Source organism: Anabrus simplex, chromosome 10 (genome assembly GCF_040414725.1).
Source record: "Anabrus simplex isolate iqAnaSimp1 chromosome 10, ASM4041472v1, whole genome shotgun sequence".
Classification (NCBI taxonomy): Eukaryota; Metazoa; Arthropoda; class Insecta; order Orthoptera; family Tettigoniidae; genus Anabrus; species Anabrus simplex.
In genome coordinates, this window is record NC_090274.1 from 15,238,200 (window position 1) to 15,265,975 (window position 27,776).

Genomic DNA, 27,776 nt, shown 5'->3' on the forward strand with positions numbered 1-27,776 from the left:
TGGGGTCATGTGAGGCGCATGGAGGGAGATAGATTACCTAGGAGAATAATGGACTCTGTTATTGAGGGTTAGAGAAGTAGAGGGAGATGAAGATGACGATGGTTAGACTCAGTTTCATACGATTTAAAGATAACAGGTATAGAACTAAATGAGGCCACAGGGCCAGTTACAAATAGAGGATTGTGGCGGCGATTAGTAACTTCACAGAGGGTTGCAGACTGAACGCTGAACGGCATAACGTTCTATAATGAACGTGTGTGCATATTATTATTATTATTATTATTATTATTATTATTATTATTATTATTATTATTATTATTATTATTATTATTATTATTATTCCATCAGAATGCTGGCCGGCAGGGTAGGGGGGAGGTGGTAGTATACAATCTCTAATCACTAGATTGCGTGCCAACAGCTTGGATTCAATTCAAAACCTCTCCGCAGTGTTCGTATAGTGTGAGAGCATATGACGCTGTTGATGCTGATTCGTCCATCGGATGGGGAAGTGAAACCTTGAGCAGACCCCTTGGTGCTATTCGACAGGAGTAGGCTATGTGCCGGCACCGACTTTCACCCACTCCCTTCCTGCTATCATATATCACGTCATTAATTTCATCTCGTTAACTCCTCTAGCGAGGTTGACGTCGCTAGGAAGATTTACCTCCCTTCACATCCTGTTCCTGATCGGCTCTTTAAATAGGGTAAATCATTTATAAATTTTATGAGTTGTTACGAATAAAATTTGCCTGCTGTCATTTCTTGATGGATACAGTACTTTTGCATCCATCTCTTGGCACAGGCCAGAGTAAAGTGTAGCGTCCACCGAAGTCCCAGTCAACATCCATGGCTGTGACAATATGGACGTTGCTGGGGTATGGGTGGTGCTGAGTAATGACATTCAGAGCATGACTAGTGCATCTGAGTGTTATGAAAGGTGTTGCTCATAGGGTCAGTCGTGCTGCAATAGTACTTTCTGACCCAGTGAGGAAAGCAATGGCAAACTACCTCACTCCTTATCTTGCCTAGTATGCCGCATTTTGGTGATGCCATTGGTTTTTGGGGTTTCCTTATAACCGCATAACCTTTGGTGGTGCTAACTGAGGATCCAACCAGCCTCTGGGCTGATGACCTAACAGACAGACAGACGAATAAAATAAAGATGATCTTTAAAGGTAACCCTTAAACATTACACTTTTTCATTTTTATATAGATGTGCCAGTGGAAAAATCCTCAGGTGGCACATCATCTCACTTCACTCACTGGGCAATCACCGTGATCTTAAGTAATAAAGTTATGTTTCATGGCATCCCACTGAACTACTGCGATGCTGTTACTGGAGCAAGCGGGCGCAGACGGCAAGCTGTCTGCTTCCTCTAACGACTCTTTTCCGGTCTCGAGACAGCGGCATTTGTCGTGTACTGACCACCTCAAAACGGGACTGTGAGTAGAGACGCTATCCTAGGTCCACAGTTCCGTCAACCTCTGTTAAGTGTTCAATTATGTGAGTTTAGAAGGCAGTGCTTTAAATTCGTACTTCTGAACGCTGCCAAAGGAAAACAATGTCAGAGAATTGTTTACGCTTCCACTAGTCATTTTTCTGTTGCCGTGGCAGAAAGAATGTTGTAAACGGATACCGAAACTAACAAGAAAATCACATTTGATCAAAGTTGATAGATAAGTAAAAGCGTACAACAGAAAATTATAATGAATATAGGGTGGTTTAGTTATAGCAGAAGACACCCATTGAACTAGTCTACATCATCATCATCATCATCATCATCATCATCATCATCATCATCATCTGTTTACCCTCCAGGTTCGGTTTTTCCCTCGGACTTAGCGAGGGATCCCACCTCTACCGCCTCAAGGGCAGCGTCCTGGAGCTTCAGACTCTTGGTCGGGGGATACAACTGGGAAGTATGACCAGTACCTCGCCCAGGCGGCCTCACCTGCTATGCTGAACAGGGGCCTTGTGGAGGGATGGGAAGATTGGAAGGGATAGGCAAGGAAGAGGTAAGGAAGCGGCCGTGGCCTTAAGTTAGGTACCATCCCGGCATTCGCCTGGAGGAGAAGTGGGAAACCACGGAAAACCACTTCCAGGATGGCTGAGGTGGGAATCGAACCCACCTCTACTCAGTTGACCTCCCGAGGCTGAGTGGACCCCGTTCCAGCCCTCGTACCACTTTTCAAATTTCGTGGCAGAGCCGGGAATCGAACCCGGGCCTCCGGGGGTGGCAGCTAATCACGCTACCACTACACCACAGAGGCGGACTAGTCTACATAACGTTTGATTTTGATACGTCAGCAATGTCTCCTACAGTCGCATCAACTCGTAAAGCGTCCGGCTCCATGGCTAAATGGTTAGCGTGCTGGCCTTTGGTCACAGGGGTCGGGAATTTTAACCATCATTGGTTAATTTCGCCGGCACGGGGGCTGGGTGTATGTGTCGTCTTCAACATCATTTCATCCTCATCATAGCTGCCTCTGTGGATCCGTGGTAGAGTGTCGGCCTCCGGATCCCAAGATAGCGGGTTCAAAACCGGCAGAGGTAGTCGGATTTTTGAAGGGCGGAAAAAAGTCCATTCGACACTCCATGTCGTACGATGTCGGCATGTAAAAGATCTCTGGTGATACATTTGGTATTTACCCGACAAAATTAATTAAATCTCAGCCATAGACGCCCAAGAGAGATCCGGTTTACTCTAGGTCCGCTAGATGGCAGACAGAGTAAACCGGAACGTCGAAATTGACGAGCAGACAGCCAGATGGCGTCAAATCGAAATGTCTGCAAACGGTAGCTGAGGCCATACGATTATTACTATTATTATTATTATTATCCTCATCATGACACGCAGGTCGCCAACGGGAGTCAAATCAAAAGACCTCCCGGCTCTAAAAGCCATACGCCATTTCATTTCATTTGAACTCGTCAAGCAATGTGAACCTTTACCACTGCAGATTAGAGAGGTTCGTAACTGTTAAATTATCTACCCTATGTTCAATTTCAAGCAGCTCTTTTTCAGTCACTGTTATTGATAATCTATATCTTTCAATACAACTTTCTTCTGACATTTCCCCGTGTGGGTGGGGGGGGGGGGGGTAGAATAGCACCCAAGGTATTCCCTGCCTCTTGTAAGAGGCGAATAAAGGGGCCCCAGGGGTTCTGAACTTTGGAGCGTGGGTTGGCGACTACGGGGCCCTTAGCTGAATCCCGGCATTGCTTCCACTTACTTGCGCCAGGCTCCTCACTTTCATCTATCCTATCCGATCTTCGATGGTCAACTCTTGTTCTTTTCCCACCCCGACGGCCTTTCTTTGGCCGATACCTTCATTTTTCAACGTGTCGGATCACTTCCAGTTTTCCCTCTGATTGGTGTTATACAGAGGATGGTTGATCAGTTATATTTATCACAACGAGCGCCGTCTGAAGTCAGTAAAAGTAGATCGGAGAAAGTAAAACTATCATCATCATCTACAAAGTCCTACCATCACGCTAGCTAAGAAAGCGGGGAGTCCCCATGTAGCAGTATACAGTGGAGGGCCCCCAAACTGGTGGCCAGGTTGAACTCCTGTGTAGATCCGGTTGGTGGTTTCTCTTGACCTCCAGTCAGAGAGTTGAACGGCCGGACAAGACAGCGCTCCGGGCGACGCCACTTACGTAACCCCGCGTTAACCAGGAATGGGGACATGTAACACACACATATCCTCTGGGATAACATCGGGAAAGAGAAGATGGAGCTTAAGAAGAGTGTAACAGTCAACAGAGACCAAACATTATTAACGAGAGCTTCAGGAAACTTTAAGTGATACTTCGGTTCGCTGACGCTGAATCTTCGCGATAGGGATTTGCAACACCAAAAATGATGCTGCTTGTTGTTTAAAGGGGCCTAACATCTAGGTCATCGACTCCATACAAAAAATGAATAAATTATGCATCGCCGTGACATCTCGCAGAGCTTAGAACAATACTGTCATTTCTACAGCAAGGCAAACAAGTAGAGGTGAAAATTAAGATTCTTCTTTTTCTGCGGTTCTTGGCGACGGAAAGATAGGAAAGGAATAGGAGTGGGAAGGAAGTCCCCCTGTGGGTGGGGGCGGTAGAATAACACCCACGGTATCCCCTGCCTGTCGTAAGAGGCGACTGAAAGGGGCCCCAAGGGCTCTAAACTTTGGAGCGTGGGTTGGCGACCACGGGGCCCTTACCTGAGTCCTGGCATTGCTTCCACTTACTTGTGCCAGGCTCCTCACTTTCATCTATCCTATCCGACCTCTCTTGGTCAACTCTTGTTCTTTTCAGACCCCGATGCTATTAGGTTTGCGAGGGCTAGGGAGTCTTTCATTTTCATGCCCTTCGTGGCCCTTGTCTTCCTTTGGCCGATATCTTCATTTTTCGAAGTGTCGGACCCCTTCCATACTTTCACTCTGATTAGTGTTATATAGAGGATGGTTGCCTAGTTGTACTTCCTCTTAAAACAATAATCACCACCACCACCACCTGGGAAGGAAGTGACCGTGGCCTTAATTAAGGTACAGCCGCAGTATTTGCCTGTGTGAAAATGGGAAACCACGGAAAATCATCTTCAGGGTTGCCGACAGTGGGATTCGAACCCGCCATCTCCCGAATGACATCTTAAGCGCGCGGCCAACTCACTCGGTAATTAAAATTTCAAAATACTGGACATTGCTATGGCTAAGGAAATTCCAGGTACATCACAGGAACACCGTAGGACTCAGCAACTGGGTGACTGTTCCGTTTGTCTGCCACCGCAGCGTAATGGTTAGCGCTATTAACTGCCGTCCTGGCGGTCCCAGGTTCGATTGCCGGAACTGCCAGAGATTTGAGAATAGCGGGAGAGCTGGTATGTGGTAAAACTGGTGCATGCAGCTCACCTCTGTTGAAGGCTCGTGTTTACTTTTACTACAGTTCCTTTAACTACGATGACTCGGTGAAGAACAGAGACAGATGACCGCTAAGAATACGGCGGAAATTGTAAAATGAGACCAGAGTTGTGCTATCACTACAACTGATCTTTCACTGCAATTCCGTTGACAATGCTACGGGAAACAAGGAAGCTCTCTTCTCACCTCCTACCCCTGTAAGTTTATTTTTTATTTTTACGCCCTTCGTGTCTCTTGTGTTGCTTCGGCTGACACCTTCATCGGATCTCTTCTATTCTTTCCCTCTGATTAGTGTTAATAGAGGATGGTTGGCTAGTTGTACTTCCTCTTAAAACAGTAACCAGCACCACCACTCCCCCTGTTTTCGGCACCCTGTGGGTGGGGGCTGTAAAATAACACCCATGGTATCCCCTGCCTGTCGTAAGACGCGACTAAGTAAAAGGGACCCCAGGGGCTCTTAACTTGAGAGCGTGGGTTGGCGACCACGGGGACCTTAACTTAGTCCCTGCATTGCTTCCACTTACTTGTGCCAGGCTCCTCACTTTCATCTATCCTAACCGACCTTCCTTGGTCAACTCTTGTTCTTTTCCAACCCCGACGGTATCAGAGTACTCGACGCCTAGAGAGTCCTTTTTTTCTTATAACCTGTGATCCTGAGACTTCTCGCTACCTCACTAACTTTACAAGATAACCCCCTGCACCTGCTTCAACTGAACGGCTCACGAGAAAATGCTGTGTGGCTAGGAGAGCGCTTCCAGTTTCGTGCCTACCGTAACAAATCATCTCCTGAACACGAATTCGTGTAAGTAAATATAACAAAATCTTTATTAATAACAGAGAAATAATATTCTTGTTGCAGATTATTTGCATTCAGTATCAATCACATTCAAATGAAACCAATATTTGTAAATTTCCCGACTTAAGAGGGTATCTCTGCCTGCTGTCGTTTCTTGATGGATACAGTACTTTTGCATCCATCTCTTGGCACAGGCAAGAGTAAAGTGTAGCTTCCACCGAAGTCCCAGTCAACATCCATGGCTGTGACAATATGGAAGCTGCTGGGTTATAGGTAATGCTGAGTAATGACTTTCAGAGCATGACTAGTGCATCTGAGTGTTATGAAAGGTGCTGCTCACAGGCTCAGTTGTGCTGCAATAGTACTTTCTGACCCAGTGAGGAAAGCAATGGCAAACTACCTCACTCCTCACCTTGCCTGGTACGAATCATTTTGGTGCTGCCATTGGTTTTTGGGGTTTCCTTATAACCGCATAACCTTTGGTGGTGCTATTTGAGGATCCAACCAGCCTCTGAGCTGTTGACCTAACAGACAGACAGAAGAGGGTATCAATCCTTCTCTTTGTCAGCTCACCTGTCCGGGGGTAAAAGTACTTGTATTTCCGCTGAAAACACCAACCCCCGAGCTAGTTGTCCGTGCGGCTAGGTTGCATTCCGGAGATCGTGGGTTTGAATTCCACCGTAGGCAGCTCTGAACATCGTTTTCCGTGGTTTCCTATTTTCAAACCAGGTAAATGCTGGGGATGTAACTTAATTAAGGCCATGGCTGCTTTCTTCGATCTTGATAAGCTTCGTAATGTTAAAACACCATTAGTTGATGATTATGAAAGACGTTTATGGGGGTTTAAGTTTTTAGAAAACCATCTGAAGCGTCTATTTGTACAGTGAAAAAGATGATTACTTGTAGTACAATTTAACAGTTTATGCTCAAAGTAATGGTATATCTACTGCAAAAAGAGTACAGAGATGTGGAGTCTAGTTACTTAACTGTATCCAGTACTGGACGAATACAAGAAGACTGTAGATGAAGAATAGAAAGACATGAAGTACTGTTCTTACCAAAAAAGAGAAAAAGAGAAAAATAAATGTGTGGGCCAACAGCCAGGGGAATTAATACTGACATGTCTTGTAGTATTGAACAGCGGGTTGCATATACCCAACTTGACACGGCGCTGCATAAGCCTGTGTCGAACGTTTGCTGCAGACAACGCACTCTCGCGTGACTTCATTATCTTCATAGTTACTCTCCTATTTTCGAGCATCTTTATTAATTCCATTTATATCACGATCCTCTCGTAATTGGTCTGGTTAACACCCACTGCCTTTCAATTCGGTCAGATGAACTATCACGTGTCCTGTAATTACGCGCTAGTAATAATAACATGGACTGAGCTATCATATGTAGTCATTTTGATTTAACCTACCTAGACTGCCTACCTGTCAATATCATCGTTCTGTTTTATTCTACCAGATATCCGAGTAAACTGTGTGGTGGCGGTAGAATAACACCCACGGTATCCCCTGCCTGTCGTAAGAGGCGACTAAAAGGGGATTCAGGGGCTCTGATCTTTGGAGCGTAGGTTAACGACCACGGGGCCCTTAGCCGAGTCCTGGCATTGCTTCCACTTACTTGTGCCAAGCTCCTCACTTTCATCTATCCTATCCGACCTCTCTTGGTCAACTCTTGTTCTTTTCCGACCCCGACGCTATTAGGTTTTCGAGGGCTAGGGAGTCTTTCATTTTCACGCCCTTCGTGGATCTTGTCTTTCTTTGGCCGATACCTTCATTTTTCGAAATGTCGGATCTCTTTCATTCTTTTCTCTCTGATTAGTGTTACATAGAGGATGGCTGTCCAGTTGTACTTCCTCTTAAAACAATAACCACCACCACTACTCAGATACCAGATGTAGTCATTTTGATTTGACGCTATCTAGACTTCCCACCCGTCAATTTCATCGTTCTGTTTCATTCCACCCGACGACAGAGTAATCTGGTTTTCTCTTGAGCATCTATAGATGAGTTTTAATAAATTTTGTCGGGTAAACACCAAATGTGTCACCAGAGATCTTTTACATGCCGATATCGTACGACATGGAGTCTCGAATGGGTTTTTCTTCACCCTTCAAGAATCCGACTACCCCTGTTGGGTTTGAACCTCCGACACTCTACCACTGATCCACGGAGGGAGATTGTTACGTACTGAACACTTTATTCGGGTGACGGAAGATTTTCGGCGATGCAAGGGCTAGGATTGGGAAGGCAGCGGGCGTGGCCTTAATTAAGGTGCAGACTCAGCATCTGCCTCGTGTGAAAACGGGAAACCACGGAAACCATCTTCAGAGTTCTCGACTGTGGGATTCGGGCCCACCGTCTCCAGAATTTAAGCTCACAGATACGTGACCCTAACCGCAGAACCAACTCGCTCAGTGTTAGGACTGTCCGGCTCCGTGGCTAAATGGTTAGCGCGCTGGGGTCCCGGGTTCGATTCCCTCCAGGGTTGGGAATTTTAACCTTAACTGGTTAATTTCGCTGGCACGGGGACTGGGCGTATGTGCCGTCTTCAACATAATTTCATCCTCATCACGACGCGCAGGTCGCCTACGGGAGTCAAATAAAAAAAGACCTGCATCTGGTGAGCCGAACTTGTCCTCGGACTATGGCGTCAAGCTGAATGTTAATGCACGTGATCTATTTTCAATAGAGTGTTCAGCAGAAAATTGTATACAAGAAACATTAATTCCTTGTGAAAGGCTGAAAGGGTAGAGCGCAGGTCTTCTGAAACAAAGCTGGCGGATTCAAGCGCCGCTCAGTTCGGTGGTGTTTGAAGGTGTTCAATTAAGACAGCCTGGTGTCGGTAGATTCACCTCGGCGACTCCGAAAACTCCCACTGCGGTAATCATATAAACGGGGCGTTTCTGGGACGTAAAACTTGACCCGCGAAATCTTCGACTTTGGGCGTGCTCATCACGTGCCCTTGACTCCAGCTCAGTGTATGGCCGTCCGACTCGTTGGCTGAATTGTCAGTGTACTGGCCTTCGGTTCAGAGGGTCCCGGGTTCGATTCCCGGCCGGGTCGGGGATTTTAACCTTCATTGGTTAATTCCATTGGCCCGTCCCTGCAACTCACACACCACACATAACACTATCCTCCACCACAATAACACGCAGTTACCTACACATGGCAGATGCCGCCCACCCTCATCGGAGGGTCTGTCTTACAAGGGCTGCACTCGGCTAGAAATAGCCGTCCTCTACGTTCACCCGACGATTACTTTGAGAAGGTCTCACCGTGCTCACTTCGGGGAAATAATAAAGCCAGTGGTAATCTCTCAAAAAACACTACTTTTGCTTTCGATGTGTCTCGTTACCACAATAATACTAATGACAGCAAATTTTAATTACATAATATTAGCTTTCTGAATCATGGGAACAGTGTCCTCAAAACATAGTGTGGCGCGTTCATTAGTGCAGTCCAATGACCCACCTGGAGTAGTGTCGACAGGAAGTGGGGGCAGTAGAATAACACATATGGTATTCTTAGCCAGTCCTAAGAAGCGACTAAAAGGGGACCATTAGGGTCTTAACCTAAAAACGTGGGTTGGCAACCACGGGGCCCTTAGCTGGGTCCTGACATTCCTTCCAATTACTTGTACCAGGCTCCTCAATTTCATCTACCCTATTCGACCTCCTTTGGTCAACTCTTGTTCTTTTCTTCCATTTTCACGCCTTTCGTGTCCGACTCGTTGGCTGAATAGTCAGCGTACTGGCCTTCCATTCAAAGGGTCCCGGGTTCGATTCCCGGCCAGGTCGGGGATTTTAACCGGCACTGGTTAATTCCAATGGCTCGGGGGCTGGGTATTTGTGCTGTCTCCAACATCCCTGCAACTCACACACCACACATAACACTATCCTCCACCACAATAATAAATTATGGTTGCCTAGTTGTACTTCCTCTTAAAACAATAATCCTGACCGGGCGAGTTGGCCGTGCGGTTACGGGCGCACAGCTGTGAGCTCGCATCCGGGAGATAGTGGGTTCGAACCGCACTGTGAGGAGCCCTGAGGATGGTTTTCCGTGGTTTCCCATTTTCACACCAGGCAAATGCTGGGGCCGTACCTAAATTAAAGCCACGGCCGATTTCTTCCCATTCTTAGGTATTTCCTGTCCCATCGTCTCCGTAAGACCTATCTATGTCGGTCCGATGTAAAGCAAATAGAATAATAATAATAATAATAATAATAATAATAATAATAATAATAATAATAATAATAATAATAATAATAATAATAATATCTGAGTAAAGAACTCGAATCAGAGATGAGGCTTCTTGCAGAGAATGTCACAATTTATGGAGTAGTAAGAAAGTTAAAAGGATTGTGAGCGACTGCGAAAAGACCTCGACAATGTTGTGACTGTAAACGGGGTTAAAAGTCAGGTTGTGAATTTCACAAATAGGAAAGGTCCTCTGCTTTAATTACTGTCATGATGGGGTGATAATACCTCACTGAGATCACTATGTACCTAGGTGTAAACTTCGTTGGGGTAATCACATAAACTGGATTGTAAATAAAAAGCAGAGGGCGTATTAGTCTCTGGCAAGACCCTAGTGTGTGGGATTACTAAATACAAGAACTGGAAAAGATCCAAAGGAAAGCGCACTCTTTGTTCTGGGTGATTCCCGACGACTTTGGAAAAAGGAGACGATGTGCTCGGCTAAGTGATATGTTCTGAGCAGAGCTTTCAAAAGTAGGAAAGATCATACTATTAAGGAAAAGTTGTAATTCAAGGACAAATTGGAGCAAATATTTGCTTATAGGAAGATGAACTAAGGAATAGAATAAATCAAGAAAAATATATGATAAGTTTCCAATTTCTTCGAAATCATTTACGGTAAGATTAGGTACAGAAATGATAGGTTGTCTGCCACCTGGGCATCAGTCCTAAATGTAGATCAATGCTGAATGACTGATGAATCATATGACCTTACCAAACCTATTCATGCCGTCTACGCTGTCTACGAATCACTTTCGAGCTTCTGTTTACTGTACTAGATAGCAGAGAAACGGATCTTTCTTGAGTGTCTGTGGCCGAGTTTTAACCTCACGTAAACACCAGAACTTTTACATGCCAACATAATACAATGCGTAGTATGGAATGGACTTTTTTCCGCCTTTCAAAAATCCGACTGCCTCAATCGGTTTTCAAGCCACGCTCTTTGAATCAGGAGGACTCAAATTCATAGGAAATTTGTTGCGAAAAGGGTTCCATTAAATCCATGTAGACACAAAAGGGAGGCAGTGAGCAGAGGACAGACAGCCATGTTGCGCACCTCATCAGAGATGCCAAGTGCGTCTCCATGGCGACTGAAGACAGCATTCAAAACAAGCAAGACAGAGGCTTTCTCAACACCGAGATAAGAATACAAGGAACACATTTCCATATTCTTCTGCTGGCCAGATGTTGTCTGCATGTTCTTAAGAAACGGACGGCAGGTGTTCAATGTTTCCTGCCAATCTGCCCGAAAATATCTACTTAATATATAAATGCATTACGACCCTTTGTTTATCATTTAATTTGTTAACGGAGGATTATAACACCCTCATAACATGTCAGCACTTGCCGAGAGGGGAGACACGGGACATAACGTGCTTTCCTTACTGAACAGATGTCGGCAAACAATATTCCCTTATGAATAAAGTAGTTGCCTTGTAATCTATATAGCCTAAGTAAAATGAACATTATGTTTGTTATAAGGGTCAGTCATATGAAAACGGGTCACCTGCCAAAAAAGGATAGTAGAACATTTTCTACCAGGACTTGAAGACATTTCGACGGTTCAGAGCAACACTGTTATAACTAGCATAATGCTGGTCAGCATTAACACTTGTATGTACGAAAAAGCGCATTGTTAGGTCTCCAGTCTCTATTGGTTATTGCTCTGTGACTTTCATTTGTTTGAGTGATAACGTTAGCGATTGCGCTGTTGATTTTTTTTATTACAGGCACCTACATCCCCTTTGCTTGCCCCTAGCTCAATGGTATTGTCTAACCAATACAGATCCCCCTGTGGGTGGGGGCGGTAGAATAACACCCACGGTACCCCCTGCCTGTCGTGAGAGGTGACTAATAGGGGCCCGAGGGGCTCCGAACTTTGTAGCGTGGGTTGGCGACCACGGGGCCCTTATCTGAGCCCTGGCATTGCTTCCACTTACTTGTGCCAGGCACTTTAATTTATCCTATTCGACTTCCCTTGGTCAACTTTTGTTCTGTTCCGACCCCGACGGTATAAGAGAACTCGAGGCCTAGGAAATCTTTCATTTTCACGCCCTTCGTGGCCCTTGTTTTTCTTTGGCCGATACCTTCATTTCTCGGAGTGTCGGATCCCTTCCATGCTTTCCTTCTGATTAGTGTCATATAGAGGATGGTTGCCGAGTTGTACTTCCTCTTAAAACAATAATCACCACCACCACCACCACCTCATCGACACTGAGCTCAATGCTACTATACATTTAATCATTATCACCATTTCCCTTTATCCAGCTGTAGGCGGGTAGGGGAAAATATGGTTCCTCTCCACTTTCTTCGGTCATTCCACGACTCCTCCTGCAACACTGTGTCCCAGACCAGGTTTCTTTCTATAATCCTGCGTTGGATTGCGTCCTTCCATCTCAATCGTGTCCGGTTCTATGGCTAAATGGTTAGCGTGCTGGCCTTTGGTCACAGGGTCCCGGATTCGATTCCCGACAGGGTCGGGAATTTTAACCATCATTGGTTAACTTCCCTGGCACGGGGGCTGTGTGTATGTGTTGTCTTCATCATCATTTCATCCTCATCACGATGCGCAGAGTCAAATCAAAAGAGCTACACCTAGCGAGGCGAACCCGTCCTGGGATCTCCCGGCACTAAAAGCCATACGCCATTTCATTTTCATCTCAATCGTGGTCGTCCACGGCCTCTCCTTCCTTGCATTTGCATTTCTATCACCTTTTTCGGCATTCTTTCGTCATTCATTTGCTTTATGAGCCCAAACCATCTTAGTCGGCTCTTCTCTATTCTATCATTCACTTTTTCCACTCCAATTTCTTCCCGGATTTTCTCATTCCTTATTTTGTCTCTTCTACTCTTCTGTATCATATTCCTCAAGAACTTCATTTCGGCTGACTGTCATTCATTGTCCAAGTTTCTACTCCCCTTTATTGGGTCCCAGTTCTGTCAGGTATACTGCCACCTGTCCTCAAAGGACGTTGTATATCAATATTTGAGATTTTCATGGAATAAGCTTGTATATCATCTAAGGAATGTCTTGGCACCGGAAGGGGTTTCCAATTTGTAAGGGCTCGAGCGCCATTTTGGTAACCTTAGTCATGTCCGCGGGCCGCAGTTAAATAGGCCAATTTTCGTAAAATTCTGCAAATAGTACAGAAGCACCATTACGAAATAATATGCATAGTTCAATTGAAATGAGGGTTTGATCATTTTAATTGCTCAAAACATTATTTTAAAATTGTATAAAAGAGTGAAATTTGGAGCCGGCCTTCTGACTCCAGCTTGGCAGATTCGATCCTGGCTCAGTTCGGTGGTACTTGAAGGTGCTCAAATACGTCAGCCTCGTGTCGGTACATTTACTGGCACCTAAAAGAACTCCTGCGGGACAACATTTCGACACCTCGGTGTCTCCGAAAACCATAAAAAGTAGTCAAAAATAATCTGTTGAGAACAAGTGAATACTTGAAAAGAGGAACTAGTATTAAATAATAATTAGTTCTGACTTGGGTCTATTATAAGGTGTATAAAAATTAATACGTTTATGAACGAGCTATTAAATATTTTTGTGACTTTTCTTCACATTATTTCTTAGCGCGCTCTCGCGGGCCGCCTTTTGGAAACCTCTGCTCTATATTCAAATAAATGAGAGAGAAATGTTTGTTTGAGAATTGGTTTCGATGCAAGAACATTGTACATCAACAAACATGGCCGAAGCCCGTAATCCGAGTGGATCACTGAATAACAGCTGGAAGATAAAGATTAATATCAACTGAACTGGAAGGACAACTTACGCAAACGATTGAGGAATGGTAGAAGGAGGACGTGTAGTGAAAGGGAAGCAACGTAGCCGGTTGTTTAAGGAATATATTCGCGTAAGGTGTTTTTCATAACAACAGGCGAGATAATACGTTTACTATTTAACAAACTAGTTTATTACTGAGGCCATTTGAGATACACCAGTAGACAGGTTCCTTTCTGACAGTGTAATTTTTTACAAAACAACGTATATTTTGAATTGCCATGTATTTAAGACATAAAAGTACTATAAAACTTTCTTCCACGGAATGTGCTTTTTTCTCGCAGCAATCTTTCTACAACACCATTTATATTTAAATATATTAATTTAACTAAGAATGATTAAGCATAAGTTTTATTTACAGACAGAATATAAAGAACTACCTGTTCTTTTTCTCACTCCTGTAAAATTGCCAAATGTGATATACAACTTTCTTTGAGGGGAGGCTTCTAACGTCCTAATTACGGAGTACAAGAAGATCTGCACGAACTCTCAGCTACCAGTGTTTAGAAGACCTTCCTACACTCGAATTGCGGAAGCTCAGGTAACGTTACCCACCCTCACGTGACGATGGCATAAGGGTTGCTACCAACTTTGGCACTTTGGATGAACAGAGAGATCGCTGGGCAGCCACCACATATATTTCTCTGCACAACATCTCTCCTGGTGAGCACCTGCCAAGCGTACATCATCTACCGCGTAAGATGTGGACCACAGAACATGGAAGATGCAAGGGCTCCCTTTACAGGTGGAATTAAACAGTGACTGTGACACCCCACGGCAAAATAGTTCACCATATTGTGAGTGAGTACAAGTTGCGACGCTATCCAGGTAGTAGGAGTGACTTTCTGGAAACAACGTATGAAATTCAACAGTGGATCTAGGCTCTGGACATTCAAACTTAATACGATACCCCAAGATTCACGTTTCTTGTTTGTTCAATATTGATGGGCAGATCCGTGTTTCTTTGGATATCAGAGTTCAGAGACGGCAGGGACTGTGCTGAAAAACGCGAACGCACTGGGCGTCCAGCAACCGCACGCAAACCAAACAAATCACGTTTGATGAACAAGAGAAGACAACAGGTCTATCACCGGGAACACTAAACACCATCATCAATGAGGATTTTAAAATGAAGAAGGTGTGTGCAGAATAGGTTCCCCGTTACCTCACCATTGCGCAGAAACACAAGCGTGTGGAGACATGCAGTGCAGAAACAACGGAGTTCATGCAGTTGTCATCCGGTGGCGCCGAGATACACCCAAAGAATGGTTTGCTACGCAAATACGGAATCTGCCAAACGATGGCAAAAGTGCATAGACATTGGCGGGGAATGTATACTATTTATTCATTTGTTCAATAAATGGTTGCTACGAACACGAAAATATTGTAGTGCCAATCATTTCTGAACGCCCCAAGTAATTTTACATATATCCGCAACTTATCGCCATACGCTAAATAATGATGATGATACTTGTTGTTTTAAGGGGCCTAACATCGAAGGTCATCGGCCCTACGCTAAATAAAGAAATAATACTGTGCTATTGCGAATTTTCAAAAACTCACACTTATTCTACATTATTCCCAAGTATAAGTATTTCTGAGAAAATATACTGTAAAGCAGTATGCGATGTTGTTCCCCAACCCTCTTGTCCTACATGAAAAAGATCCTAAAACAGAAATGAACAAACAGCCGCTGCAATGGAATTCGTTCCACTGTTACCATGTTCATTGTGCTGTACTTCCTGCGGGGCCGATAGCTCAGGTATGTACGTGATTGTGACGGCGTTACACTCCGACCTTGAGGTACACCCATGACATCACATGCGCCTCATCTCTTGCCAAACACGTTCTGACCCCACGCCCTATCGTTCACACATTGTGAAAAACATGTCTGTCATAAAACGAAGTACGGACGAATGGTTGTGCCTCTCAATTCAATCACTTAAAAATTGGGACACGTCAACAAGTTTTAGGCGGAGAACAGATATCCCTGTGTGGTGGCGTAAGAGGCGACTGACAGGGAATTACGGGATCTCTAGGTGAGTCTATCACTGCTTAGAGGTGATACTTTCACACAAATACACGTTTTTATAGTAACTTTGGGCATAGTTCAAACGGAGTACTTAACCATCTCATTACTTTTCCCGTGCATATTTTGGGCTTTTTACGGAAAAGTCACATATAATGCATACTTAAGGAAATTTTAGCTCAATCATGCATATAACATACAATATATTCAATGAATATTGAATTTTCATGACCGCATTGTAATCGAAACAGACTTTCAACGTATTAGGTCGTGTTACGTACATGTAGTACGTGTTGAAGAGATGTTAAGTACAAAACAAAAATGGCCAGCCGGACACCAGTGGGATCCGAACCCACAACCTCCCGATAGCTCAATTGGTAGAGCAACCGACGCGAAATCGGGAGGTTGTGGCTTCGGATCCCACTGGTGTCCGGCTGACCATTTTTGTTCTGTACTTAACATCTCTTCAACACGTACTACATGTACGTAACACGACCTAATACGTTGAAAGTCTGTTTCGATTACAATATATTCCGTTTAAATGCATATTTTAACGGTTATTAAGAAATGTAATATCACGGCGTAATTTCCCTGTCTCCCTTATTTACTTTCCGTAATACGCTGTCAATAAATCAGTTTGAGTTGAAATTGATACTCAGTTACCTTACCAAATTGTAATGATTGAAGTTAATATTTATCTTATTTCATTCTAAAGATAGGTACGAGGGAGAATCAAAAAGTAAATTACACGTGCAACACAGCTATGTCAACATACAATCTAAGTTTACTTTTCCACATGGCCCCCAAGAGACGGTAAACATTTTTCGGAACGGTCAACCAACTTTTCTATTCCGGATGCGTAGAAATCACCTCCAGTTTCCCCATGTGGATGGGGGCAGTAAAATAACACCCACGGCATTTCTAGCCTGTCGTAAGAGGCGACTAAAAGGGGCTCCAGGTGCTCTGAACGTTGGATCGTGGGTTGGCGACCACGGGGCCCGTAGCTGAGTCCTGGCATTGCTTCCACTTACTTGTGTGAGGCTCTTCACTTTCATCTATCCTATCCGACCTTCCGTGGTTACTTGTTCTTTTCCGACCTCGACGCTATTAGGTTTCCGAGGGCTAGGGAGTCTTTCATTTTCACGCCCATTATGGCCCTTGTCTTTCTTTGGCCGATACCTTCATTAAGTGTCCGATCCCCTCCATGTTTTCTCTCTGATTAGTGTTATATAGAGGATGATTGCCTAGTTGTACTTCCTCTTAAAACAATAATCACCACCACCTTCCGTTTGGGAAAAAACAAATGATCATAAATCATTTCCCCCTGTGGGTGGGGGCGGTAGAATAACACCCACGGTATCCCCTGCCTGTCGTAAGAGGCGACTAAAAGGGGCCCCAGGGGCTCTGAACTTTGGAGCGTGCGTTGGCGACCACGGGGCCCTTAGCTGAGTCCTGGCATTACTTCCACTTACTTGTGTCAGGCTCCTCACTTTCATCTATCCTATCCGACCTCCCTTGGTCAACTCTTGTTCTTTTCCGACCCCGACGCTGTTAGGTTTCCGAGGGCTAGGGAGTCTTTCATTTTCACGCCCTTCATGGCCATTGTCTTTCTTTGCCCGATACTTTCATTTTTCGAAGTGTCGAATCCCTTCCATTTTTTCTCTCTGATTAGTGTTATATAGAGGATGGTGGTACTTCCTCTTAAAACAATAATCACCACCACCACCACCAGCAGCAGCTTCCCTTTGGGAAAATGAAATGATCTTAGATATGTCTTTCAGTACAGTGTGACCCAATGTTACCTAGCAACCGTGCAGGCTGTGATCTGGAAGGCCATGAGATAAAGATCCACGGCCTGTGCAAGTTTCAAGGTACTGTTGCTAGGTTACACTTACATGACGCTATTTCGTTATACAAATGTTCGCATGGTCCCCAGTTGTAAGATATATTTATGTTAAAAGGTAAGAATGCTGTACCTGAACGGCGCTGTTGAGAAAGCAGTTGTTCTGGCCAGGTCCATTGAGCAGGCCCTTGGTGCTAGTGAAGGCCACGGAGTCTCTAGAGGGTGCTAGTGTCAGCAGGTGAGCGCCCACAGCGCTGTCGGGCTGTTCCACGGCCGTGGACGGCATCGTGGGGCGCGCCTCACTGCATCATCTGTGGACAAACAACACATCATTACTCCGAGCTGAAAATAAAGGTTGTATCAGTCACTGAGTTGCAAAGGGTAGGGTCAATGAGCAAACATCGAAACAAAGAGTATATGAAGCGTACCGTTCAGTTCAGAGAGGAGCAGCTTCCAAAATATAGTCGCTCAAAAATGAAAGTATTATCTGTTCCTCGCATTCAGTATCTCATCACACTTAATTTGAATTAATATCAAAGTATAATTTCCATATAGATAAATACTCTATGGATATCCACAACCAGTGTTACCAGATCTAAAAATAATATTTCGGAAGATTTTGTCAAACTTTTGGATCATGTGGATAAGCGGTAGAGTATCGGCCTCCGGATCCCAAGGTAGCGGGTTCAAACCCGGCAGAGGTAGTCGGATTTTTGAAGGGCGGAAAAAAGTCCATTCGACACTCCATGCCGTACGATGTCGGCATGTAAAAGATCTCTGGTGACGCATTTGGTGTTTACCCGACAAAATTTATTAAATCTCAGCCATAGACGCCCAAGAGAGTTTCGGTTTACTCGGTCTGCCATCTAGTGGGGGCCTAGGGTAAAACGGAACGTCGAAATTGACGAGCAGACAGCCAGATGGCGTCAAATTGAAATGTCTGCACACGGTAGCTGAGGCCATACGATTATTATTATTATTATTATTATTATTATTATTATTATTATTATTATTATTATTATTATTACACTGACTGACAGAGCAAATGCAACACCAAGAAGGAGTGGTCAGAACTTTATGCCAATTGCAGGGTAGACTGACGTCACTGAGTGTATGCTCATGATGTGAAATGCGCCGCTGTGCTGCGCACGTAGCGAACGATAAATGGGACACGGCGTTGGCGAATGGCCCACTTCGTACCGTGATTTCTCAGCCGACAGTCATTGTAGAACGTGTTGTCGTGTGCCACAGGACACGTGTATAGCTAAGAATGCCAGGCCGCCGTCAATGGAGGCATTTCCAGCAGAGAGACGACTTTACGAGGGGTATGGTGATCGGGCTGAGAAGGGCAGGTTGGTCGCTTCGTCAAATCGCAGCCGATACCCATAGGGATGTGTCCACGGTGCAGCGCCTGTGGCGAAGATGGTTGGCGCAGGGACATGTGGCACGTGCGAGGGGTCCAGGCGCAGCCCGAGTGACGTTAGCACGCGAGGATCGGCGCATCCGCCGCCAAGCGGTGGTAGCCCCGCATGCCACGTCAACCGCCATTCTTCAGCATGTGCAAGACACCCTGGCTGTTCCAATATCGACCAGAACAATTTCCCGTCGATTGGTTGAAGGAGGCCTGCACTCCCGGCGTCCGCTCAGAAGACTCCATTGACTCCACAGCATAGACGTGCACGCCTGGCATGGTGCCGGGCTAGAGCGACTTGGATGAGGGAATGGCGGAACGTCGTGTTCTCCGATGAGTCACACTTCTGTTCTGTCAGTGATAGTCACCGCAGACGAGTGTGGCGTCGGCGTGGAGAAAGGTCAAATCCGGCAGTAACTGTGGAGCGCCCTACCGCTAGACAACGCGGCATCATAGTTTGGGGCGCTATTGCGTATGATTCCACGTCACCTCTAGTGCGTATTCAAGGCACGTTAAATGCCCACCGCTACGTGCAGCATGTGCTGCGGCCGGTGGCACTCCCGTACCTTCAGGGGCTGCCCAATGCTCTGTTTCAGAAGGATAATGCCCGCCCACACACTGCTCGCATCTCCCAACAGGCTCTACGAGGTGTACAGATGCTTCCGTGGCCAGCGTACTCTCCGAATCTCTCACCAATGGAACACGTGTGGGATCTCATTGGACGCCGTTTGCAAACTCTGCCCCAGCCTCGTACGGACGACCAACTGTGGCAAATGGTTGACAGAGAATGGAGAACCATCACTCAGGACACCATCCGCACTCTTATTGACTCTGTACCTCGACGTGTTTCTGCGTGCATCGCCGCTCGCGGTGGTCCTACATCCTACTGAGTCGATGCCGTGCGCATTGTGTAACCTGCATATCGGTTTGAAATAAACATCAATTATTCTTCCGTGCCGACTCTGTTTTTTCCCCAACTTTCATCCCTTTCGAACCACTCCTCCTTGGTGTTGCATTTGCTCTGCCAGTCAGTGTATTATTATTATTATTATTATTATTATTATTATTATTATTATTATTATTATTATTATATGCCAATTTTTATTATTTTACTGAAAAAACACTGAATGACAGAACGGAATAATTTTCGTTCATAAGAGGATCGCCTTTTCCTAGTGATAACCTACGGAGTTGGGGTCAGAAGGCTAGCCACTCAGCCCAGCTGTTAAAAGAGGATGGTTGCCCATTGTACTTCCTATTCAAATAATATTCACCACCACCACCACCACCTGTACACCACCCCGTGGTCGCCAACCCACACTCCCATGTTGAGAGCTGCTGGGTCCTCATTTTGTCTCCTCTTTCGAGAGGCAGGGGATTATTTACCACCCGTACCCACAGTGGGATTATGCCTTCCTAAGGTTCGTAAGCTTACGGCCCCGGAGACAGAGAATTATTGAGGGTGTCATGGTTAATCACTGCTGTCAGTTTTGAAAGTAGTCAGTCAGTGCCACGGCTGAGCCAGCAGCATCAACTCTCTCACTGCTCATATCTCGGGTTACGGCTCGTAAAGAACACGTGTGTCGTCTGTCTTTTGTTTACATCCCCCTCCCCCACCTCGACCACCTGCAGCACCATTGTACGCCCTTCACCTCGGTACATCGCTTATCATCAGCACGGAGACACGACCAAAGCCTCCCCGGAGGTCACACGCCATTATTATTATTATTATTATTATTATTATTATTATTATTATTATTATTATTATTATTATTATTATTATTATTCTCCAGTTTGTTGCTTGGGTGATCAGGCCATAGACTGCTTTGATGTAGCCCTCCATGTCATCCTATCCTTTGGTAATCTTTTATATTTCTACGTTCAGTGACTACGCTACTATACACTGTAATCTGTTTGCGATATTCATGCCTGAATCTACCCCGCCCCCCCCCCCCCCTTTTTTTGCTAGTCGCACCGACACAGATAGGTTTTATGGCGGCGATGGGATAGGAAAGGCCTAGGAGTTGGAAGGAAGCGGCCGTGGCCTTAATTAAGGTGTGAAAATGGGAAACCACAGAAAACCATCTTCAGGGCTGCCGACAGTGGGATTCGAAACCACTATTTCCCGGATGCAAGCTCACAGCCAACTCGCCCGGTCTAAAGTTCTTCCGTTTATAGGTCAGTGGCTATATATTTAGCCACCTGAATTTTCCCTCAGTGATCACATTTTATTTTTTATTAATAATAATAATAATAATAATAATAATAATAATAATAATAATATTTGTTTTACGTCCCACTAACTACTTTTTAAGGTCTTCGGAGACGCCGAGGTGCCGGAATTTAGTCCCGCAGGAGTTCTTTTACGTGCCAGTAAATCTACCGACACGGGGCTGATGTATTTGAGCACCTTCAAATACCACCGGACTGAGCCAGGATCGAACCTGCCAAGTTGGGGTTAGTAGGCCAGCGCCTTAACCGTCTGAGCCACTCAGCCCGGCAATAATTTTTTTAAAATTAGAAGAACATTATTTGTAGCAGGGGTAACTGTTCATTGGATTTGATATTTTTTTTTTATAAAACCCTTTCACTGTTCATTCCTACTGACAATAGGCTGGTGTTAAATATGTGCACTGTTAGCTATTAGCTTCACATGGATTATTGACAATAGTTAAAAAAATCATTATACTTAAATGAAATCATGAATATCGCGATATAATACAGTGTCAATCACTCCAGAAACATTCAATATACAGCGACAGACTGAGAATATACACAACATGTGATGCTACTAGGTATGCAAGAACTCAGTGTCTAAATATTTAGCCACTTTCGTCCCAAATGGCAGCACAGTGCAGAAAATGACACACAGAACAGAAAGTGGCCAAATATTAAGCCACTGAACGTTTGCAGACACCACCAAATTCAATAAGGCTCAATATCAATGGCTTCTGTCAAGCATATTCAACTTTATTGAAGTGTCTAAATATCTAGCCACTGTTCATGTACGCAAACAATAAGCTCATCTGCTCCTACAATAACAGTGACAGTCAACAATGAGCTCGTCCGCTCCTACAATAACAGTGACAGTCAACAATGAGCTCATCTGCTCCTACAATAACAGTGACAGTCAACAATGAGCTCATCTGCTCCTACAATAACAGTGACAGTCAACAATGAGCTCGTCCGCTCCTACAATAACAGTGACAGTCAACAATGAGCTCATCTGCTCCTACAATAACAGTGACAGTCAACAATGAGCTCGTCCGCTCCTACAATAACAGTGACAGTCAACAATGAGCTCATCTGCTCCTACAATAACAGCGACAGTCAACAATGAGCTCATCTGCTCCTACAATAACAATGAGCTCGTCCGCTCCTACAATAACAGCGAGAGTCAACAATGAGCTCATCTGCTCCTACAATAACAGTGACAGTCAACAATGAGCTCATCTGCTCCTACAATAACAATGAGCTCGTCCGCTCCTACAATAACAGCGACAGTCAACAATGAGCTCATCTGCTCCTACAATAACAATGAGCTCGTCCGCTCCTACAATAACAGCGAGAGTCAACAATGAGCTCATCTGCTCCTACAATAACAGTGACAGTCAACAATGAGCTCATCTGCTCCTACAATAACAGTGAGCGTTAAAGGGTTAAACCTTTTTAAAAAAAACTAACTGAATATGTCTTAAGATGTGCCTTATCATTATATCTCTTCTTTTCGTGGTTCGATCTACTCAACTCACCTTCACTATTCTTCTGTAACACCATATTTCAAAAGCTTCTATTCTCCCGGAGCTAGTTATTGTGCCCATTCTACTTCAATACTATGTCACGCTCCAAACGAAACTCTTCAAAATCATATTTCTAATTCCTGTATCTCCAGTTATTTCTGGAACCGTTCAAGCCACTCAGTCTCTTTTATATGAATTTTGAAGACGCCGAGGTGCCAGAATTTTGTCTCGCAAGAATTTTTCTACGTGCCAGTGAATCTACCAACACGAGGCTGGAGTATTTGAGTACTTTCAAATACCACCGGACTGAGTCAGCATCGAACTTGTCAAGCTGGTGTCGAAAGGCCAGCGCCTCAACCGCCTGAGCCACTCAGCCCGTCCCACTGACCTAATTATGTTCCTATTATTATTATTATTATTATTATTATTATTATTATTATTAACGTAAGAAATGAACAAGGGGCATAAGCCAGAGCGACATTTACAGACATATCTTTTGAACTAGCAGACCTTTTTTAAAAAATCACCTTATTTAATAAGAAAGGAGTTCTTTCCGCATTCACCAAGTTGAAGAAGCATAGAGCCCATGAGCGAACCCCGAAATAAAAGTTATATTAGGCACACCATTGATCTCAGAGTCGAAGAGCTTCCAGAATGTGTATGTTTAGTCGCTGAAATAAAAGAAATGTACATATAAAAAGAATAGTCGCATGGCAGTGAATGCACCCGCATTTTATAATTCATCACACTTAAATTGTGCTTCCGTGGTTCAGGTGGCAGCTATCTGACCGCCCTTGGTCACCTCTTGTTCTTTTCCGAACACGACGCTACTACATCACCCGAGGCCTAGGGAGTCAATCATTTTCACACCCTTCGTAGCCCTTGTCCTTCTTTGGCCGATACCTTAATTTTTCGAAGTATCGGATTCGTTATATTTTTTCTCTCTGATTAGTGTTAATAGAGGATCGTTGTCCAGTTGTACTTCCTCTTAAAACAATAACCACCGCCACCACCACATGTGGCAGCGCGCCGGCCTCTCACCGCTGCGTTAGTGGTTCAAATCTCGGTCACTCCATGTGAGATTTGTGCTGGATAAAGCGGAGGCGGGACAGGTTTTCCTCTGCATACTTAGGTTTCCCCTGTCACATTTTATTCCAGAAACACTCTCAAATATCATGTCATTTCATCTGTCAGTCATTAATCATTGCCCCAGAGGAGTGCGACAGGCCTCGGCAGCCAGCACAATTCCTATCCTCGCCACTAGATGGGGCTTCATTCATTCCATTCCTCATCCGGTCGGATGACTGGAAACACGCTGTGGACTTTAATTATCATCACAATATAAGTCGCTCCCATGTGCACAGAAAACCATGTGGATACCCAAAATAAATGCTTTGAAGAATGAAGATGAGAGGAAAGTTGTACCAAGAGGTGCAGATGTGACAGTAGTACAGCGTTCCCCGCAAAGTTGTCGAAGGGTGAAGTTACCGGCAAAAGAAAGGGAAGAGAATCATAAGGGAAAAAGGGTAGTGCAAGAAAGGTCAGATAGTGAGGAGCCGCCTCCTCCTCCAAGTACAGTTGAGGTCAATGTCCGAAAAGCGTCCAAGGATAATGTCCGAATCTTGGCACGACTAAATGACATTTGACGAACGCGCTGCGTACACACGCAGGTCGCGTACGATGTAGGCGGGTCTGCAGACCGTGACGAGACGTTACCAGTGCGTATACACATTTCAGCAATAATCCCCAATGGCTCTCATCTAGCGAATGCACGTTCTCTAGTTGAGTCTGGCATTTCTTCCATCTTCCCTCTGTGTCGGCCTGGAATTTGAAGATCGCGTGGATGAGACCCAGCGAAGGTCGGGGAAAAAAAAAAAAAAAAAAACTCCTTGTCGGTATATAAAGAAGATCTCTGGTGACACATTTGGTGTTTACCAGACACAATTAATTGAAAGTCAGTCACAGATCAAGCAACGATAAATCAAGCCATACGATTCTCCTTCTTCTTCTTTTTTTCTTACACCGGCTTTCTCCCACACCCTGTTATCTGTGTCACACATGTGACCGGACAGCAGCCCTATGTGGAGGAGTATATTCACCACTGTATGTTTCTGGTATCTCTATGAAGATGAGAGTTTTGGGACAAACACAACACCCAATGTGCGATTGAGAGGAATTAATCAGACGTCGACAGTCGAACTCGTGACCTTCTGACAATTCATCCAAGCAGACGGACAAATAGGATTACTATTATTGAATATTCTTGACCACATTGTATTGGAAATAAACATTCAACTTATTAGATTGTGTTCAGAACACATTGAAGGGATGTTACGGTAACTACAGAACAAAAAGGGCCGAACAGACAGTACGTCATTTGTGTCAGGCTCTTTACTCTCATTTATCCTATTCGACTTCCCTTTGTCAACTCTTGTTCTATTCCGACCCCGACGGTATTAGAGCACTCGAGGCCTAGGGAGTCTTTAATTTTCACGCCCTTCATGGCCCTTGTCTTTCTTTGACCGATACCTTCATTTTTCGAAGTGTCCGATCCCTTCCACATTTTCTCTCTGTTTATTGCCTCCTCAAACAATAATCACCACCACCACCACTCTCGAATTACACAATGATTTCAAAGGCAATGATGCTGAGTTCAATTTATGCAATTTTTGGAAGTAATGAAACCTCTGGAATACAAAGAGACTTTGTACGTGGGAGCAATAAACAAAGCATTCACAAAATCGTCACGCACTTGGCAATGTTGAGGGGGCTGCTCCGTGACGGGAATCTCTTCTTGTTTGACTGCCTCGTCGACCTGGAAGACAAGTGCCAATAAGACGAGGGAACACTCGCTGGTGTTCGGGAAACAATAAGGGTCTTACTAATAAAAAGTCCTTATACCGTTGTTTAACTCTTGTTTAGTTATACAGTGAATAAACCCTGTATAAGCGTTTTACATTTTTCTTACTAATAAACGAGGTATACGCATTGTATTACTACACAGCACGTATACACTCGTTCGAAGGAGTAGGAATCTCTTCCTGCAGTTCACTGACGTATTTCGCACGTTTACCGCCTTTATGATCGCTTCTGCTGGTTATCTACGAGCAAAACTTTCCGGAAAGTCGTACAGTAGCACGGCATATCGAAAAGGCAAGTGGCAACACTAAGTGAGACAGCTAGAAATTCGCTTATACTGATATCAACATTTCTTCAGCTTGCTTGTGTAATGAACGCCAAAAAAAAAAAGAAATGGAATGGCTTAAGAAAAGATCAATAGCTCCTAACTGGGATAGTACGGAAAACGTAAGCAATTGTAATTGAATCGGCGGGTTGAAAAGGGGTACACATTCCAAAATCCTTACTTTTCAGGAGAAAGGAAAACCTGTTTTGTAGCTAAACGAAAGGTTAGATCAAAAAAGTTTCTATCAGGCATTTATACATCACATTTCTACGTATTCAACTACAAAGTATGGAAATCATATTACGTACGGTTTTCAAGTTATACCATTTTTTATGTCAAGGAATATGTCCCTTTTTATACTCAAATTTGAGAAAGATCAAAGATCTTTGTAGAGGCAGATAGTGTATAATAAACTCGCAATATCAAAGGTCTATTAAGCTGTAACACATTTTTACACAAAAATACGCCCAACCATCATTTCTTTTATAGTTATTTATTGTCATTCCGTCTCTTTAAAGTGTTTTACTTTACGAAAATGTCTAGCTTCCATAACCTCTGAATGGTGTGCCGTATATGTCTCCTATGTTTAAAATATCGTGAAGATCATCAACGTTATCGTCATTCTTTCAACGTGTGTTCAATGTTAAATGGATAAGTCGAATATTTTACAACGATTATATTACTGTCGACAATAAAAACCACGAAAATAAACTGCTCACTCGTTTCTTTTTTTTCCGCTACACGCTGCTATACGACGCTTGTACTAGGGTCCTGGACTGTATAAGCAATTCAGTGAATAACTATAACAGATGTATACACAGGAGGCTTATACACGGTTTATTAGTAACGAATTTCGCGTAAACGGTGTATAAACCTTGTATAAAAGTTATACACCGTTTATTAGTAAGACGGTAAGAGTATACCAAGACCAGTTGAGGTCCAGCCGAGTTAACGAGATACCTCTCTTAATTACATCTCAACACTTGGCCGCTCTGGAATGCGGAGCAGCCCAACACGCACCTCTTGGCCTAATTTGTGGCTCTCCTGGAGAGCAGGTAATTTGCGCCCTCCAACAAAACCGGCAGCGGATGTTTCGACAATGCATCACGGGCAAGAATTTAAAATCCGAAAAAGCAAGGAAGCCTGTGGTGTTCCCTAGCTGTTGATATCGCGATCATCGGGCTTTAAATTTGAGCTAGATCCATACAAAGTGGTGACACCACGTAAATGCAAGAAGAAGTCTTAAGTGAGTTACGTCTTCAACCCGGAGATTGGTTGCATCCTCCAACAACACCCGCAAAGAAAACAGAAACAATGGATGGTGGCGTACAAGGCATGATGACTGAGGTAGTTTCAGAATTTCGGAGCGTGGGTTGGCAATCACGAGGCCCTGAGCTGAGTCCTGGTATTGCTTCCACGTATTTGTTCCAGGCTCCTCACTTTCATCTATCCTATCCGACCTCCCTTGGTCAACTCTTGTTCTTTTCCGACCCCGACGGTATTGGAGCACTCGAGGCCTAGGGAGTCTTCCATTTTCACGCCCTTCATGGCCCTTGTCTTTATTTGGCCGATACCTTCATTTTTTCGAAGTGTCGGATCCCTTCTATTTCCCCCTCTGATTAGTGTTACGCCTATATACAGGATGGATGTTTAGTTGCACTCCCTCTTAAAACAATAATCACCACCACTCGCTCAAGGACTGGGTGTTTGCGGTGGTCCATCTGGCATCCAGCCGTAAAACGGGGCCAAATCCAGAGTTCGCAACAGATGTGGGAAAAGCTGAAGAAGAAGTTAAGAAGAATGTGGA

At 44.4% G+C, this 27,776-nt stretch overlaps 1 protein-coding gene across 3 annotated transcripts in view; it reads right to left on the reverse strand.

Moving 5' to 3' along the window:
• ec (echinus) overlaps positions 1-27,776 on the reverse strand; it is a 281,434-nt gene that overhangs the window by 156,930 nt on the left and 96,728 nt on the right. For all 3 annotated transcript variants that reach the window (XM_067154367.2, XM_068229548.1, XM_068229547.1), the window contains exon 2: positions 17,768-17,945. In XM_067154367.2, the coding sequence (XP_067010468.2) occupies positions 17,768-17,920 (153 nt within the window). In that variant the 5' untranslated portion in view covers positions 17,921-17,945. The remainder of the gene's footprint in view (positions 1-17,767; positions 17,946-27,776) is intronic.